Here is an 18676-nt window from a genome sequence, read left to right as displayed (position 1 = left end):
TTAAAAGTTTGACCCTGGAAACTGCTCCGACCTGCTCTTTTTTTACATGATGGGAACTGTTTGTACTCCAGAAACTGTTCCTATAGAAACCATCCACAAAGAGGTCTGTGGGTTGTAGCACCACTGTCAGAAAGTGAATTTCAGTGGTGTGGGTTAGGTGGCAGAATTTTCCGAAACAAATTCCTTAAAATCAGAGGGGAAACAACAACAAACTATCTGTTAAGCGGGATAGGTGAATGAGAAATCTTGTGAACTGCTCCTTTAAATTTGATGGCCCCATCTGATACTCTGCTCTGATGTTCCAGTCTCTTTTACACAATAAAGTAAAGCTGTCACACAGCACTTGAGCTGTGGGCTACATTCTGATTATCAGGCCGCACTGATTGATAAAGGTTTCATTCAACACTCCAACTAAGTTTAGCTTTTAAAATGTCCTTTCATAAACCTACAGCTGAAACTGAACAAAAGAGCTCTTTGTTCCCTCACAGGAAATTAGTTTTCCATGTGAGAGCAGCGTCATTACATTAATTCACCTCTTTCTGTTACAGAGTTACAACAGTTCATGTAAATAAAACTGCTCAAAGCAGTGAGAGTGAACACAGCAGTGTGCTCTGCTTTGCAACAAATACCCAATTTCAAAGCATTGGTAGTATAATACAGTCCAGTAACGGCAAATGAGTTGATGTAATTCACTATCACTTCAAGTGTTCTGCTGTTTTTTTTCCCATTGTTACTGACACTCAAAGCCAAAAGGCGTTTTTTTAAATCCACTTTGGTCCAAACTGAAATGTCCTGACAGCTGTGGGATAGAGTTCTCATCTCATATAGCTAGGGTGACCCTGAGAGCTCACAGCACTGCAACTTGAGAAAACGCATGCAAAAAGACAAAACACAAGCAAATTAAGAAAACATCTTCATCAATCTGACAACACATGCGCAGCACTTAGAAAACGCGCTGCAAAGACCACAACACAACACATTAGAAAAACGTGCCGCAAAGACCACAACACAACAAAAGTGTTTCCAGCAATAGGCTGAATCATGCGATCACAATGTTAAAATAAATGAAAAACACTTACTTTTTTATCTTATTTTCCAACACCACTAACGGTAAGAGAACGTTAATAGCGCTGTGACTCAAAATCCACGTCAACAACAAGCATGTCCTGAAATGTGAATCACTTTTAATTGTCCTCTGGAAACACTTCTGTTGTGTTGTGGTCTTTGCAGTGCGTTTTCTAAATGCTGCGCATGTGTTGTCAGATTGATGAAGATGTTTTCTTAATTTGCTTGTGTTTTGTCTTTTTGCATGTGTCTTAAGTTGCAGTGCTGTGAGCTCTCAGGGCCACCATGTATCGCCCCTTTTTAAACAAAATTTGAAGGTGTCAAGGTGCTCACAATTTCTGTAAATATTCCCACAGTTTCTAAATCTTTGCCAACAATTTCCAAGATCATGCTCCCAGTTAATGAAATGTGTGCCAACAGTTTAAGAGAATTTACCCATTTACTAATCTGTTCCCACAGTTTAGAAAATTGTGCCCTCATTTACAAAATCAGATTATAAATTGGTACCCACACTGTAAGAAACCCTGGCTATGAAATCCTAATCTGCTTGCACGGGTTATGACTCTATTGCACTGATCACTAGCTTTGTGTTGGATTTGTAAACTGAGAGTTTAGATTTTCACTTTTCTTCTCATCTGACACCAGGGGGCTCTATGTTTTACTTAATGACTAAATCAACTGTTTATCCTCTAGCTTTAGTCATGGGCTGTTTTCGAAATCACTTTCTATACTAGCAGTACGTACTGATTCAGCCAAAATCCAGTATGTAGTATGTGAACAAGAGCAAATTCTGCAGTATGCCAAAACTTCCCGGATGTTGTACTGATTTGGGAAAAAAAAAATCAAAGAAGCAGTTTTGCTATCAGCTTAGTCGTTGTTTACTTCCGCTGTCATACTACATACTACCTTCAAACGCAGTATGTAGTATGCAGTACATACTCCATACTACATACTACATGTCTATGTAGTATGTAAGAGGCAGTTTCGAAAACAGCCATGGTTCCTGTTTAGTTGGCTAACCAGCAAACAACTAACAGTCTTTACCAAGCGGCAACCTCTGGTCTCAAACAATGAAGCCCATGAAGAAGTGTTATAAACTGCAATTCATTGAGAATCCGCTTGAGGCTGGCTGCAGAAACACCGGAAACCACATAGACACCAATTCAAAAAAAACAATCTTTGCAGCATTAATAAACATGTTTACTGCCTGGTTCAAAAAACGGCTTGGCTCTACGCAGTTAATTTCTCTATCGGCACACACTGTACGGGGGGGTGAATTTTTTTCTAACGCGACGGTTCAGAAGACATTAAGATTACAAGTTTTTGCCCAAACAAGGACATGACTGACTTGACTCCCGGTTGGGAACACATAGCTGTTGGCTAGGAGGCTCAAACTACGTCACACTCTGACTGGTTGAGTTCCGTATTTCCAATATGGCTGCCGCCGTCAATTGGCTGCAAAACAGCGCTCAGGAACAGATAGGTGACGTCACGGATACTACGTCCATTATCTATACAGTCTATGGTCGTTACCCAGGTGGTAAACTCTTTGCCTCCCAATATGTATATTATAGGTTATTGTTATATTCAAAGGTGTGATAAGTTTCTGACACTGATGAGATGGGCTGGAGGTGACAGGGGTGGAGGAGTCACAGGGATCCACACTGAAATGACAGACTGACGGAGCAGAGCAGAGAACAGTTATAAAGTTTAACAGCAGCAGGGTGACTAAGGTTGAATAAGGTGGAGGCTAAATCTGGTTGATTAAATACTTGTAAGGGTAAACACCATCTTTGATTTAAGGCAATTTTCGACTGCAGGATTACCCCGGAACTAGGGACTTTACCCCTGAACTACCTGCGTTTCGACCGGATGAACCAGGGTCTAAATTTAGTTCAGGGGTAGATAATCTCCCCCCTGAAAAGCCCCTGCTTGGGGGGTAGTACTTTTCAAAGGTCCTGGGACTTTCGGTTGAATGTAACAGTGTTTGTGGAGTTTAAACAGTTGTTGAAACACAGAGGGAGTGCCTGGGGATGCATACTAGTTTAGTTTTTATTAAGATTTCAAAATATTATTTAATATACATATTTTTTTCTTCATATGTCACTGGCCTGATTTGCACAATCTACCCAGGACTTCAGCTCGCGGTCGAAAAACAGACAACAAATGGGGGCACAGGAACCTTTTATATGCACCTTTATTAGGAAAGCAGGAAGAGAGAGAAGAGTCAGCATGGACTTCTACATATATCATGACCAGCTAAAATCCCCTCACAGGAGCTTTAAAGATAAAATATTTCAAATGTCTTTTACTTTTTAAATGTTGATGCTGCATGTTCGACTGAAAGTACTCTACTTCTCTAATTCATGGTACCAACCTGAATAATAAGTCAGAACTCTGCTACACAAATGCTTTGTGTGGAGGAAGGTCATCACATACTTTGCCTGCTCCACCCAAAACCTCTCACAGCAAGAGAAGTCCGGGTAGGTGCGTCTGGAAATACATTTCCTGTTACCTGATATTCAGATCTAAGTGCTCAGAGAGAGCTTTACATTTCAGTCTGGTGTGTGTGCGTGTGTGTGTATGAACTCAAGAGCTGGCCTAAGATCAAATCCAAGCAGCACTTTGTCTCTCTTTGTCTCCTGAGTCTGCCTCTGAGCCTCCATCTGTCTGAATGAAACAGAATGATGGCTGAACTGACTTAAAGTGATTTTTGAGAAGGAGAAACTCCCATTAAGTCTATTTCATTCACTTTATTCCAGCTAACCAGGGATTTACGTTCTTTCTTTGTCAAGCGTATCAAATCCATTTCACACTGTCTCTACACTGCTCGTTTCCTCTGGCAGTCATGATTCTGTGTTGCTTTCCCACTTACAAAAGAACCACCCTGCGTCCACAAAGACCACTTGAAAAGATGAGCGGTATATTTTAACATTTGTCTCCTCTTAATTCCCAGTCACCTTGAGGCCTCTTTGCAGTCGTCATGGTTGGTTTTAGATCGACCGCCTCTCTTGATGATAAAGTGCTGCAGACCTGTGAAAACTCCATGCAGCTCACTTCAGTCGATACGCTGCACTTAAAGCTTTTTAGCCTGTCTGGCCTTACAGAGAGCAGTGAACCCAAACAGACTGTGTAGACGCTTGAGATTTTATGAGTCAGGAAGCTACTTGGCATCACTTCAGTTGAAAGTGTGCCTAAAGGACATGAAAGTCAAGACACAGTTTAATAATTCTGGATATATGCTCATTAACTTCCTTGTTGAGGGTTAAACAGGGGGATTCATGCCATCTTCATTTCTGAGGATTAATTAAAAATCTGAAATGGAAGCTCATTTATGCTCTTGGGTTAATATGAGATATTAAGGGGACGTTTTAAGGATTTTATACCAACTGCAATGATTTCAACCAGCAGGAATCTCTGATGCTATTAGGTGCATTTCAACCAAGAGTTCCGGGGTCTTTTAGTCCCTAGAACTACTTTCCCCTGAACTAAAAGGTTCCTGTGCCCCCGCGAGCTGAAGTCCCGGGTAGTGCAAATCAGGCCAGTGATGAATGGAAAAAAAACAATAAAAAAACAATAATATTTTGAAATCTTAATAAAAAACTAAACTAGTATGCATTCCCAGGTACTCCCTCTGTGTTTCAACAACTGTGTAAACTCCACAAACACTGTTACGTTCAACCGAAAGTCCCAGGACCTTTGAAAAGGCCCCTAAGCAGGGGCTTTTCAGGAGGGAGATTATCTACCCCTGAACTAAATTTAGACCCTGGTTCCTCCGGTCGAAACGCAGGTAGTTCAGGGGTAAAGTCCCTAGTTCCGTGGTAATCCTGCGGTCGAAAAACGCCTATTATTGTGACAGCAATAAAACTGCAGTGCCTTGTGTGTCCACATGTGGCTGGCCTCAAAAACCAATAAGATCCCATTACGTCCCATGTGAGAGTGCTTAAGTTTGCATGAGAAATAAACATGGAAACAGCCAAGTAAAAAAATGATTAGTGTCAATATCATGTTCCTTTCTTTATACAAACTGCACTGAGATCCTCTACACTTCTAATTTTATTATATGAAGACTATAAGTTTTGCATAGATGTGCATAGGTGGGAGCTGCAGGTTATGCTGTCAAATCAGCCGCAAAGATGTTTGCCAAGAGGCATGAAGCTACTTAGTCCACCTCTTTGCCAGCATCTTGATTGATTGAAAGTAAGTCAGTATTTCCAATGCGTATTTAATTCTGAATTATTATTCAACACATATTTCCAATGATGACCATCTTTTGGCTTCAGAAACCAGTGAGTGACATCACTGATACTAAACTATGTTCTACACAGTCCGTGTTTTCCACCTGCATCAAATAAAGTGATGATTTCCTGTTTTCTACAACAGGTTAAATTGACCGTCCTACAACTTACAAATCTTATATTCCAAAATGGTAAACCAGTATTTGTTCCATAATCATACATGACGTTCATCAGAATATAATGAAATGTAATATTGTGACATAAAATACTATATATGTTAACCTCTAAACATCACCGAGAAAATTAGGAATGGTATTTTATTATTATCTTTATTATTATCTTTTGTATTTATTTACTTATTTTATTATTATTATTATTATTATTATATGTTTTTGTTTTTTTTCTTTGTTGGTTTTGGGCTTGTACTTAGATTGGTATCACTCTTCACATCCAAATTGTTGAATGGTAAATAAATACCCAAATAAGTCTTCCAAATTTCAGACTGTTCAAGTAACTAACAGATGATTTTTAAGAGTCACATCTCAGCCCAGATGTTACTCTACTAGCTAAGATTGCACAGTTGTGTCTATCAGCAAAGTTGTACAAGAGCCAAGTGAATAATCCATAGATAAATTATTGTAGTGTTGTGTAGATATCCTGACCCACAAATCCTATTCTGTTTTAAGAGAATGTTTGCTTTTTTTTGTATCAACCTTGTAGACTGTATAAAATATAGACGTAGGATCCGTGACGTCACCCATCTGTTTTCTGAAGAACTGTTTTGAGGCCAATCGTCGACGGCAGCCATATTGCTGCTGTCGAGTGATTGTGACGTAAAGAGGCAGGCTTTGAGCCTCCCAACCAACAACTACAGTGTTCCTGCAGTCAGCTGTGCCTCTCATTGGAAGACTCCTAATCTCAATATCTTCGAAATTGTCACGCTAGAAAAAAAATCAGCCCCCCTCACGTGTGTGCTGATCGAGAAATGAGCTATCCAGACTACACTCGTCTTTTGTACCAGGCTGTAAACATGTTTATTTCTGTTGTAAAGATCGTCTTTTTCCCATTCATGTGTATGTGACTTCTGGTACTTCCAGAGCCAGCCTCAAGCAGATCCTTGATGAACTGCAGTTTTTAGCACTTCCGCACTGGACTCATATTTTCAGACCAGAGGTTGCCGCTTGATCAATCCTAATAAATGTCACACCATCATAACAGTTAAATACGATCATTTGAACTAATGGGGATCATATCACTATTGTCATGTATGTCAAATTATTCACTAGTTGTGCTGCAGACAGCCACGGTAACAAATCTCTCTCAGTTTAAGTAATAGAAATGTGAGTTTGATGGACACAGCATCTCAAACTCAAAGATAATAACTTCAGAAATTTCCTGATCCTGGTTAGAAAAGTAAACCAAACTTTGATCAACTGAAATCACTTTTATTGTCAATACATCACATACACTCAAACCCATAGAAATACAAAAGTGTGTCTTGTCCCTTCTTTACAGTGAAGTACAATATATGCTACATTAACACACACAGCCCTCACACTTGATGAAATGATACAGACCATGACTGAAATATTCCAATACTAATGCTAGCTAATACTTCCTTTTGATTGGGTTGTCAATGAATGACCCAAAGTGACTTCATGCAGATCATCTGATGCTTTTCTTATACAAAACAGAGACTGAGTGTGTGGTGGAGTGAAGTCAGGATTAATGTGACAATCAGGCAACTATTTCAAGTTTCATGGTGTGTGTTTCCAGCCCAGATACAAAGTTTTCGAAATCTAACATCACATTCATCCCAACCATGCTGTGCAGTCACTGAATATGGTCCTATATCACAACAGAATAACAAACACATACACAGAACTCGCGGTAGAGGAAATAATAGCATCCCAGTGTAGATCCTCATTCATCTCTTTTAAATCTCAGCATGTAAAACATCTTCGTGTCCCCTGATTATCACACCTGGAATGATCAGAGACGGCTGGAGGCGGATGTGACAAAGAGGCCACTTACAAGGTTTCATTTCATGTGTATGTGTGTAGCAAGATGTGGGAACAGAAGGACGCCATAAACAAGCTTTCAGTCATGACAACACCAAAGAGGTGATCATACATGTGAAACAAAAAAAAAATTGCAGCTATAAACAAGCAACAACAGCTCACATTCAAGACGCACTTGAGACAATAAAATGGCAGCGGAACCCTCTAACATATGATCACACGTAAAGAACCAAAAGTGTAACAACTGCAGATCAGCAGTGACATCTGAGAGACCTCGGAGTCTGTCCTCACCAATTTTTACATTTACAAAAAAAGGCATCTTGAGAAATCTCCCAAAACTCACTTCTGGAAATGATTTCCAAAATAAGAGAAAAAAGAAAAACATCGTTCCCTCACCATGATGCTACCCTACCAGCCTTAAGATGCCTAGTATGTGTATGCATGCAAGCCGACTTACTACACCTAAAAAAAAATGACACGTTGATTCACTGGCCCTGAAATGCTCACTTGTTTCAGTAAAAGTGATCTTAAAAGATGTTTTAAAGATTGATTTAAAAAAAAAAAAAAAGAGGCAGGCATTCAGAATGAAAGGCGTGGTCTGTCTGTGTGCGTCTCTCCTTCCAGGACATTCAGTCGACTTTCTTGCTGCGTAGTCGGAGTGTGTCCAGCAGGAATCTGCAGACGGTGCCTGTGTGCTGGGAGAGGAGTGTGAGGACCTTCCCGTGAATGAGGGTCAGCAAGGTCTGGTGGCCTGCCGCCCACACCCGGTACCACGGGCCGTAGAAGGGGTCGGACACGCTGGGCAGAGCATGTTGTTCAGGTTCACCTCTGTCAGCTGGAGGGGAGAGAGACATAGATTTAGTGGGTGCGTGGCCTGATGTGATACAAATAGAAATTGGGCTAAAAATCTGTTCTCCTCTGTTCGGCTTTCAGTCGGCATTTCGGCTCAATCGTTTCAACCCTCCTCCTCCCCATCACCTCCAATCCATCTCATCTGAATCCAGCTCCTGCTCCTCAGCTCACCGCATCCTTCCTTGACCACCACCAATCTGGGATATACTGATTCAATGTTTAAAGTAACGACTATGCAGATAGCCAATCCTGATACTGATGATTTTTGTTAAATATTGACTGTTTCTGTTTTTTTTTTCATTACTTCCCCCATCTGGGCTGGGGATACAAATTAGTCTTTATAATCAAACACAATGGGTGCATTTCAACGAAGAGTTCTGCAATCTTCTAGCCCCCAGAACTACTTTCCACTGAACTAAAAGGTTCCTGTGCCCCCATTATGTTGCCTGCGTTTCAACCGCAGGCTGAAGTACCGGGTAGATTGTGCAAATCAGGCATTAGAACTCCCTCTGTGTTTCAACAACTGTGTAAACTCCACAAACACTGTTACGTTCAGCTGAAAGTCCCAGGACCTTTGAAAAGGCCCCTAAGCAGGGGCTTTTCAGGGGGGAGATTATCTACCCCTGAACTAAATTTAGACCTTGGTTCCTTTGGTCGAAACGCACGTAGTTCAGGGGTAAAGTCCCTAGTTCGGGGGTAACGTTTCTGCGGTCAAAAAATGCCTTAGAGACAATGTTAAAGTCCTTCCAAAATGATTTGGACATATCTGTCAATGGGTGTTTGGGTGGCAAAGTGCTTTAAAACTTCTCATCACGTTCATCTATTCAATCACATTCATACACTGATGACAGAGGGTTCTGTAGTAGAAGACCATCAGTATTAACTTATTCCATTTAAACACACATCGCTGTCTGCGTCACTGGAGCAGTTTGGGTTCAGCATCTTGCTCAAGGACACCTTGGTATGTGACTGCAGTACATACAGACTTTGTAAAGTTGATTCATATTCCCTTTCAGTAATTTAAGTAACGGTAACTGTGTGTATTTTGGCCAGTGATGGCAGTGTTATGGACAGATCCTGTATGTTTTAATTAAAGAAAAGGCTTGTTTATTTTTGTTTCATTTTCAGCGGAGGGAACCTAGATCTGTTTCTCTCTGTTTTGTTGAGTTGAGTCAGTTGCAAGATTTCCCTCTGTTCACCAATCTTTTTATTTACCCCTTCATTAGTGACTCCCGTTTCCCTTCAGTTTTGCTCCAATACTTTGTTCATCTATCATTTTGATAGGATCAGTGGGTGTCTGTGGAGAATCATACTTCCACCGACACCTAGAAAACACGAGGGCCCCATTTCTCTTTGACTTTTTTTATTGAGTGCTGCAACTTTGTTAGCTTCCCAAACTGCGACCCCTGTTCTTCAGATACTGGTCACTCTTTTTCTGATTAGTCAAGTGAATCAAATAACTGCTTAACGAGGTTCACCTGCTCTGGGCCAAGTCCACTGCTGCCCTTATATATATAGAAGCAAAGACATATAAAGAGTAGACGCCACATCGACCGCCTGCTACCTATTGGTGCTGACAAGCCGTGGGGACACCATCTTGGTCCACTCAGTGTAATCTGTTTGGCAGGCGCAGTTATGTGTCAGCGCATGAAATCAATCATAACTCGCTAAATACTAAACTGACTTTTCATGCAGGTTTTTTTTTTCTGCAAACGTCATACATGTAGGTATGATACAGGACACATGGTTCGGCGTATTTTAATATTCATAGTGGGCTTAATAGTAATAGAATATTCTGACATGGATATATGTGATGTATGATAGGTATTTTGCCGCACAGTGCTCTGGCATCTTGAAGTCTCTGCTGCTTCAGTTTACGTTACAGGTAGGATCATGGGTAGGATGAACGGACCAAGATGGCCGGCCGTATTTCCTTGCCCCCCAGCCGCCAATGCGGCGTCCACTCTTTATATGTCTATGTATAGAAGTGGGAACTAGTGTGTTTGGACCTCTCAGGATTTTGTACTTCTGTTGTGTAAATTGAGTCTCATGTTAATCTTGTCAGTGGTTCTTTTGTGTCTTAATTAATCTAATGGTTTTCAGTCTTTAAGTTGTTTTTCTGTTATATTATTGGGTCATGTGGTGGATTGTTAGTAGCTTCATAGGCTGCCTTAATGCGGCACGTAACAAGGACAGTTTTGATTTATTACACGATTGTGATGCATTCTGTTGCAATCTATACTTTTCATAAATTTCATTTTTTATCATTTGATTCTTTTATATTTCCTGGAACTTGCTCTTAAACTTTGGTTGTTTTTATGACTCTAATTTCTTTTTAACTCTATATGACTCATTTCCTGCCGCTATCTCTAATTTACATTTTGTACAATGACTGAACAGAATAATAGCGAGTGTCACAAAGAAGGATATTCACTTTGATGTAAAGGCTGCAGTAATGAGTTCTCAGAAATCATTAAAATATAAGAGACACAGTGGAGATCTGACTCAGCAGAAGTCATGTGTAGACTCTCAGCAACAGTCTGCAGAAAGGCACTTAACAACACCGGCCTCAGAGTTTGCACCTTACACCTGAATCTACGTCTAAAGTGAGGGAGTGGTGAGTGCATCTCTAAGCTGTTGTTGGCTTCCAAATAACATTAAGTGGTAGTGATTATAGGGACAATGTTAAAATCGTGACGTTTGCCTCCTTTATGTTTAAAGGTGTCGACTGCAAAGCACCAAGACAGCTGAATGAGGACGGAAATGCCAACTTAAATATTCCTACAGAAGTCCTGTTCACCTTGTCTAACAACACCTTTAATGGAATGAATTATCACAAATAAACAGGTAAGTGTTTTAACTTGACTGTGAATTGAAATGTTAATTTTAATGTAATTCATCCTGCAAGGCAAGGCTGATAATACGCCAACAGCCAACCGTGAAGAGCGCCACTCGTATGTAAAGCCAGCGGTACACTCCTCATGACTGAGGCCAGATGTCACTCACAACCACAGTGCCAGGGGAAAGATGGAGAGACACACTAAGGCTACGTTCACACTGCAAGGCTTATTCCAGTGTGAACTGTTTGTGGCTCCGAACTGCCCCGCAATGCGCAAAAGAACAGTAACAATGACGTCACATGCAGCTGTTTTGCAAATATAAACATGGGGGAAGTCAGTATGTTCGCCTTTGTTACAAAGTTTTGTGCAGTGGGAGCCGGAGAATGAATGACCAGGTGTGGAGGAGGTCAAGTATAAAGAAAAGAGAGCCAAATTGCTTGTTTAGGCTTTTTGTGGAGCTGTGGCCGCAAATACGATTGAAAGGTCTATGATGGAGTGGTGGGTCTGCAACGTCAATAGTTTCACAGAGACAGAGTTTATTCAAAACTTCCAGATGTCGAGGGCAACTTTCAATTATATCTGTCAGCGGCTCTCCCCAAGACTCCTTCGGCAGGACACTCAATTCAGGCGCTCCATTTCGCGAAGAGACGAAAGTATCAAATGTGCATCAAATCAGACTTGGCTGTTCACACTGAGGTCGCATTGAAAAAAATCTGATCTGTATCTGATTCAGGACCACATATGGAAGTGGTCTAAGTCTGATATGAAAAAGTCACATTTGGGTCAGATTTGAGTGTTCACACTGCATCTACAAAATCTGACCTGGTCACTTGACCCCCAAAAAATTTGATTTGGGCCACTTTTGCCTGCAGTGTGAACATAGCTAAGGGTCCTGAACAAAGTGGTGCAAACGTAGGCTAAGTTTATCCACAATTGAGGCAGAGTTATGATGCAGATTTTAAGATGTTTATTAACGCAGTAGAGACATGAAACAACTGTTAAGCAGCCAAGAAAAATGGTGAGTCCAAAAAGTCAGTCTTTAATGCATGTTTGAGTACTGAAAAACACAACGAAGGCATGCACATCACCAGACCTGTCATCTACACAATAACTGCAAGTCAGTTGAATAATTATGATATTAAATCTCCTGTGAAGAACTTTCTTTCAGTGGCCCCTCTGGTCAAAGCATGTGTCGTAACTGCAGTTTTTGTGGGTTTAATGTCAGTATTGAATGTCTGTTAAATTAACTGGGCGCCACTCAGACAGCCAAGTCTGTCGTTTTTTAAACACCTCAGGGCAGAATCAGGAGAACAAATTTGAATACAGAATTATGCTACAAAAGGAAACCTCTTACATCTTTGTTGACTTTGTTTCACACATATAAGTGGTGTTTTTTTCGTATCATCGTAATCATCTCATACCTCCTCACATTAATACAGGCATAAAAATGACAATGTTGTCAATGATGTTGTGTTTAGCTTTTGTAGTTCTTAAAGATGCATCACTTGGATATCTGTTTTCTCACTTGATGCTCGTTCAGGGGGCTTGGCCTCACCTTCCATCCTGTTTTTATAATATCACAAACGTTTTGTATGTAAAATCTGTTTGTAAGTCAGTTCGTGTAGTGTCCTGTTAACTGTTTTGTGACATCCTGTAGTTTTAAAACTGTTGTTTTATGTTTTATGTGAGTACCTGCCTTAGGACTACGGATGAAATGTAGCTATTGTGCTAATTCTGGCATATTTACATTGAGGCATACTGTTGAAATGTTGATTAATGTGCATTTTCCTAATCAAATAAACTCAAATTAAATCACATTCAGTCTGCTTCATAACCAGTTAAAGCCTCACATTGGCTTTATAGTACCAATCCCAGAAGCTTCATCTTCACACATGATCACATTTGATCTCATTTCAGTGTGACAATTTGATTTTCAAAGCTACTGAAAACATGATTTCACTTAAAAGATGTTGAAAACAACAACCCGCCTTGTTTTCTTTAATGTGTTTGTTTTGTCATATTTTCTATGATTATATTCCTACCCTGACTGGTGTGTATTTATAACTGTTCTCACGTGGTGGTGTTACAAGGGTGTGTAATAAACTACAGCCTCAGCAACACCTCTTCAGTCCTGGATAGGATACCTGTAGACATGAAAAGATCTTCCCGACAGCTTCATACACATTCTTGTGTGACATGTCTTCATTTCAGTGAATAATCTATTACTCTGAAGCCTGAAGGTGATCACATGTACAGTATGTTGTTTGTTCAGTGAAATAGCACAATACGCCCAGCAGGGGGCTCCGTCTTACCAGGCCGAGGAGCTGCAAGAAGACAAAGTGGTAGAGGAACAGGATGCCAGTGGAGAGCAGTGCCCACCCCATGTCCCCCAGAGGCTCAGGCTTGTACACACCTGCAGAAAGAAAAACACTTTAAATATCTAAAGGAGTTTGTGAGTATATATATATATATATATATATATATATATATATATATATATATATATAAATAAAAGGTCAGGCCCAAAGACTGCATCTTCTGTACATACACAAATGCTATTAACATTCACTTATTTGTAGTCAGCAGTTGAGCACCCTGCAACCACAGTAAACCCAGCAACAGGATGTGGTGCCAAACTGGCTGTTCCTGTTTCCTCACTGCTGGCATGTGTTCGAGTAATACCAGGAGGAGGCGTTTAATGTGCAGTCGTTACAACAGGTTAACAAGACCAATGAACATCTCCTTTTGTGTGGCTCAAGTGTGACGCTGCATGAGAACAATGATGTAGGCTGTTGGATTTCTGTTCTACACCCTTGATAATTGTATGAACAATTATAAGTTTGTCCCACATTCACATAACTAATAATGAAATAGAGTTTGTTAGAAGGCTCCAAATACTTTAACAGCATTTATAGGTTCAAAACACTCAAAGAAAGGAGTGCTTTTATGACATTAGGGCTGAAAAAGTGCAGGATTTGAGGTGCTCTTTCATGTAGTCAAACTTATTTTAGTTTATTTTAACATCTAAATGACCATGCCATGAAAATAAAGGAATTCAACTCTTAAAAAGGGAGTGTCTTGGAGTTTTTCTTTTTTGTTATGACAGTGTTTGTAGTTGTCTTCCATCTAACTGTTATTTAGACAAGTCACTTCATTAAGACGCAGAGTCTCATTCTCAAGTGTGACCTGGTCAAGACAACACCCACAAAGCAACATAAGTGTAGGTAGAAGTGTACATACTGTGTATACATCTGTAATAGTTGCCATATTTTATTCTATTTTATTGTGTTTTATATTATTTTATTCTATTCTATTTTATTTTATTCTATTTTATTTTATTCTATTTTACCTTCATCATTGCTATTATTATTATTATTATTATATTTTTACTATGTTAGTACATTGTTGTATTCCCCTGTTCCGTGTTGTAAGCTGCTGTAACAAAATAATTTCACCGAATGGGGGACCAATGAAGTATATCTAATCTCTTATCTTATCTTATCTTAAGTGTAGAGAGAGACAGAACATTAAATCCCTAAAGTAAGTCCAAAAGTATCAACTGAGAAGGGTGCTTCTTTTTCACATTTCCACAGCTTTACAGCTGCGAGTCGCTCTGTGCAGGTTCTGTCTCTTAGTGTTTGACCTTAGGTGACTCTTTGCCCTTAGGAACATCTCAAGGCTGCAGAATCTGTTTTGTGCAGCTGAATTTTGCACTAAAGTGTGAAACACAGCAGAGTCTGAGAAGCTGTTGGTTCTATCTGAGGGGTGTATTTATAACGTAGCAGGGCAGGATCACTGCTCTGCCTCCTGCAGTTATACCCACAGTAAGTAAGCAGGATCCCCCCTTGACACATGAAGTCTTTTGACCTTTGAAAGACACATCAGCGCAATGCTAAACATAGATAACTTCTTCTTTTGCTCCTCAGAAGAATGCTAATCTTTAGAGCAGACGGTGGAAAAGAATGCAGGTGTTATTAAACAAGCATCCACGGGCACTTGTTTAGCATAAACAGATAATGTGCAGCTGACATCAGCCAGAAAGAACCACCATGTCTGAGCAGACGAAGACACAGAGGATACCTGCAGCAGCTTAGGCGTCATGAACCAAACAGGAGTCCATCCAAGCAGAACACACATCCTGGTATTGTAAAGCTGCACGGTTCAGTTGGCATGTGAAAGGTGTTTCATAATACTGTAAGTGTGAGTGTGTGAATGGAGAGAGATGTGTGGTTACTGAAGAACAACACCTACCTCCTTTCCTGAAGAGGTAAAGAGGCACCAGGTACAGCATGGAGTGCTGGATGTAGTAGACCTCCTTCTCGAATGGAAGCTGTGAGGAAAAGAATCTGCATCAACTCTTCATGTCACACAAAAACAACCACACACAGCGGCTTTATGCAGTCTGTTAGCAGAGATGTAAGTGGAGAATGATTTGAATGCTTTGAGAGATAAAGAAGAAGTCGCTCCACATTTTCAGGAGTTATATTTGTGTATAGTCTTCAGCGTGTGCACTCCAGGACAGTGTAAACAGACGGCTTCCTGCACTCTGTCAGGGCGTTGCTTGGATGCTCAGACCAGCATTAACAACCAGAGCTGGCTGTAGTCTGAACTGCTTCAACTCTCTGCAGGTCTGGGGCTCTCCATTATTCATTTTATCATTTATGAAATTAAATATAAACAGAATGTCGACTATCATGTTAAAGGTCTGTGTTTTCAAGTAAACAATTTATGAAAGGATAAAGTATATCGTTTTTAAAATACTTTCATGTATCATTTCACGTCCAGATGAAGATTAATGAGGTATGCCAGAACACTGAGTGGATCTTTTAAGTTCTCTTAAAGAAGCAATTCAAAACAACATTTTCAAAAGTGCTCAATCTCACTTTTAGGGATGTTAATTTCTTTCTAGACCTTTTGTGGGACTTAAAAAATACCAGAACATCATAATACACAGTCAGTTGTATGAAATGTTTATCCTGTGTTCAACATATCAGCTCTGTTTAGTGTGACTGTGACATTACAGCCGTGCAGGTACTGGTTACATCAGTGTAATGTTTTACACTGTTAACCAGAAACATTCAGATTCAATTGGCCTGTAAAAAAGAAGCATCCTCTTTCTCTATACTTTATAATTTTACTGGAGGTATAGAGTATAAACAGTATATATTGTAAGCTAGTAAAATGTCATATACATGCGTGACTAAAAATCTGTCCCACACTCCAGTCTTCCTTTTTTGTTATTTCCTGTTTGCCTCAGCTAATAAAAACACTCTAATAAAGTATCTTTAATAAAAGCTATGTGGCCCTGCTGGGGGAAAAAAACATTACAGGCGAACATTTAAATGATGCTTTTTTATGCTGTTCTAGTCTGGTGATTATTCAGCTTTGCAGATAAAGTTGCTTTAAAAGGAAGATCTGAAAAATGATGCTGCTCTGACACCGTGGTTTTGCTGCTTGACATTTCACCGGCAGGGCCCTGTTACAGTTTTTTATGACTGAAACACTGAAATCAAAAGTATTACACAATTATCAAAACCTTACACTCAACGAGAAAAACATCCGCCCAGATCTACACCACTATAAGCTCAATGTCAGCCTCCCACTTTTTGCAAAACACTACACACACTTGTATAGATTAGACACAGAAGTATATCATGATGTCACTCCCTTGCAATTACAAAGCACTGACTGTCAAATTACCACACCTATGAGCCAATTGGTTAAACACAGCCATCAGGTGCGCAAACACACAATTGCTTAATTGTAGACACACCAATCAGGTTTAAGCACTATAACAATGCAGTAGGTGAGTTCAACTGTATCTGGATCCAGTATTTTATGTTTGTCTGATATTTGCTGAGCTTACAGTGTTACGCACACTGCTGTAGTAGCATGAAAACGGTGACATGTTTTGTTGTGATTCTCCATGTGGACATGTTGACTGATTTGGGTATATAGAGAGAAATAAATGATATGTTCATCAGTCTGCAGCATTGGTCTTGTGTAGTTTTAGGTGAATTTATTGTATATTTGCACTTTCTCTGTGTACTTCACTTACAGTGCTCTTATCACTGAGAAGCAGAATTGCTAAAAGTGTTTCAGGTTAGCAGCAGTGTGTAACTGGTTCAAACAGAATTCAGTCATATGAAATGTGTGTGTTTTATATGGTAACAAAATATGGTTTTGATAAATTAGTGTATAGTTATTAGTAGTGTTTAATTTTGCAAAGGATCTGAGGTGTTCTGCTACTTGTGTGTGTGGTTGTGTAAACTGTGTGTAGTGTTTTGACAAAATGGGCCCTTTTTTCAAAATCGTGTTTAAGCAATCGAAAAAAACTGTAAGACAAAAACTAGACTGCACGACAGGCTCATTATTTTACAATCAGTGATGCAGTCAGAACCTCATAAACCTCAAAGTTATTATTTCCTTACATCTACGTCAAGGTGCATCCCATTTAACCAATCATTATGTTCCTCACATATGACACACCCTTTTTGCTGCTTAAGCTGTATAGTTGGCATTACAGTTCTATATAAACTGTATAAAAGGTCTAAAATAGTCTTAACTCTGAAGAGGTGTGCTGGGAAAATGTAACTACTTGAATCCACTTAATTTCTGACTTCTTGTTATTCAATCTTCACACGTCTAGTTTCTGTGCTGGGAGTAGGGTTGCAAAATCCCGGGAATTTTCAAAGTTGGAAACTTTCCATGGGAATAAACGGGAATAAATGAGGAATTTACTAAACTGAATGTTGGCACTTAATAGGGAACTTAAATATAATTGGGGAAAATATATTTCAGCATAATCCTGACTTAAACAACCAGATTTCATGCAAGTACAGCTGAATATCTATGCTATTCCTCAATCACATGCACATAGCACACTGCTTACTGCAGGGCTATTGAGACCCCTACATGCACTTTTTATTTGCATGTTGAATGGGACTTTTTTGGAGGGAGAGCGGCTTTTTTCATTTAACATTTTGAATGGGACTTTGTTGGGATTGCATTTTTGTTGATTTTTGAATGCGTTGGGTTGGGGGGGATGAATAATATTTAACTCAACATTCATGTTTTTGTTCTTCAATGAAAGAATTGATTGTTCAATAAAATATTTAACACTTATTATTATTTTTCTTTCATTTTTGTTAAGTTGTTATTGTGTTGTTTGTCCATTTGTAAAACCTTGAGATACAGCCATGCAGCTGTGAAAATGGAAAATGATTGATGATAAAGCTGTATTTTTGTGTTTATAAACCTCAATAAAAACACTATGGCAAAAAAAATTAACACTTGATAAAGTTCTACTTACAAATAAATCTGTTTTAATTGTATTATTTTGGATGAATGTCTGCTTATAACAAAACAAATATTTATGCTTGGATATGATACCTTTCCGTGAAATTACCCCAAATTCCCAATTAATTCCAATAAATTCCCATAATTTCCTATAATTTCCAATTCGTAATATTCCAAAATTACCCAGCTTAACTTCCCATGGAAATTTACCGAGAAATTTCCTCCCCTTTGCAACCCTAGCTGGCAGAACTATTAAACATACTGTACACTTTATTCTGTCCGACGACCTCACACACGTAACAGTGCTGAGAGGACGTACAATACTTTCCTGGTTTGTGAAAACAGGTTCTTTATCTAACAC

General features: G+C 39.5%; 1 protein-coding gene across 1 annotated transcript in view; it reads right to left on the bottom strand.

Moving 5' to 3' along the window:
* Positions 1-6732: 6732 nt before the first annotated feature.
* Positions 6733-18676, bottom strand: part of LOC117813060 (transmembrane protein 164) — a 43164-nt gene continuing 31220 nt past the window's right edge. Inside the window, 4 exon segments of the mRNA XM_034684126.1 lie at positions 6733-8120; positions 8123-8159; positions 13329-13429; positions 15268-15346. Of these exon segments, the coding sequence (XP_034540017.1) occupies positions 7954-8120; positions 8123-8159; positions 13329-13429; positions 15268-15346 (384 nt within the window). The 3' untranslated portion in view covers positions 6733-7953.

The sequence above is a fragment of the Notolabrus celidotus genome, chromosome 5 (genome assembly GCF_009762535.1).
Source record: "Notolabrus celidotus isolate fNotCel1 chromosome 5, fNotCel1.pri, whole genome shotgun sequence".
Taxonomy (NCBI): Eukaryota; Metazoa; Chordata; class Actinopteri; order Labriformes; family Labridae; genus Notolabrus; species Notolabrus celidotus.
The sequence above is the reverse complement of the archived record's forward strand: the minus strand, read 5'-3'. Positions and strand labels throughout refer to the sequence as shown.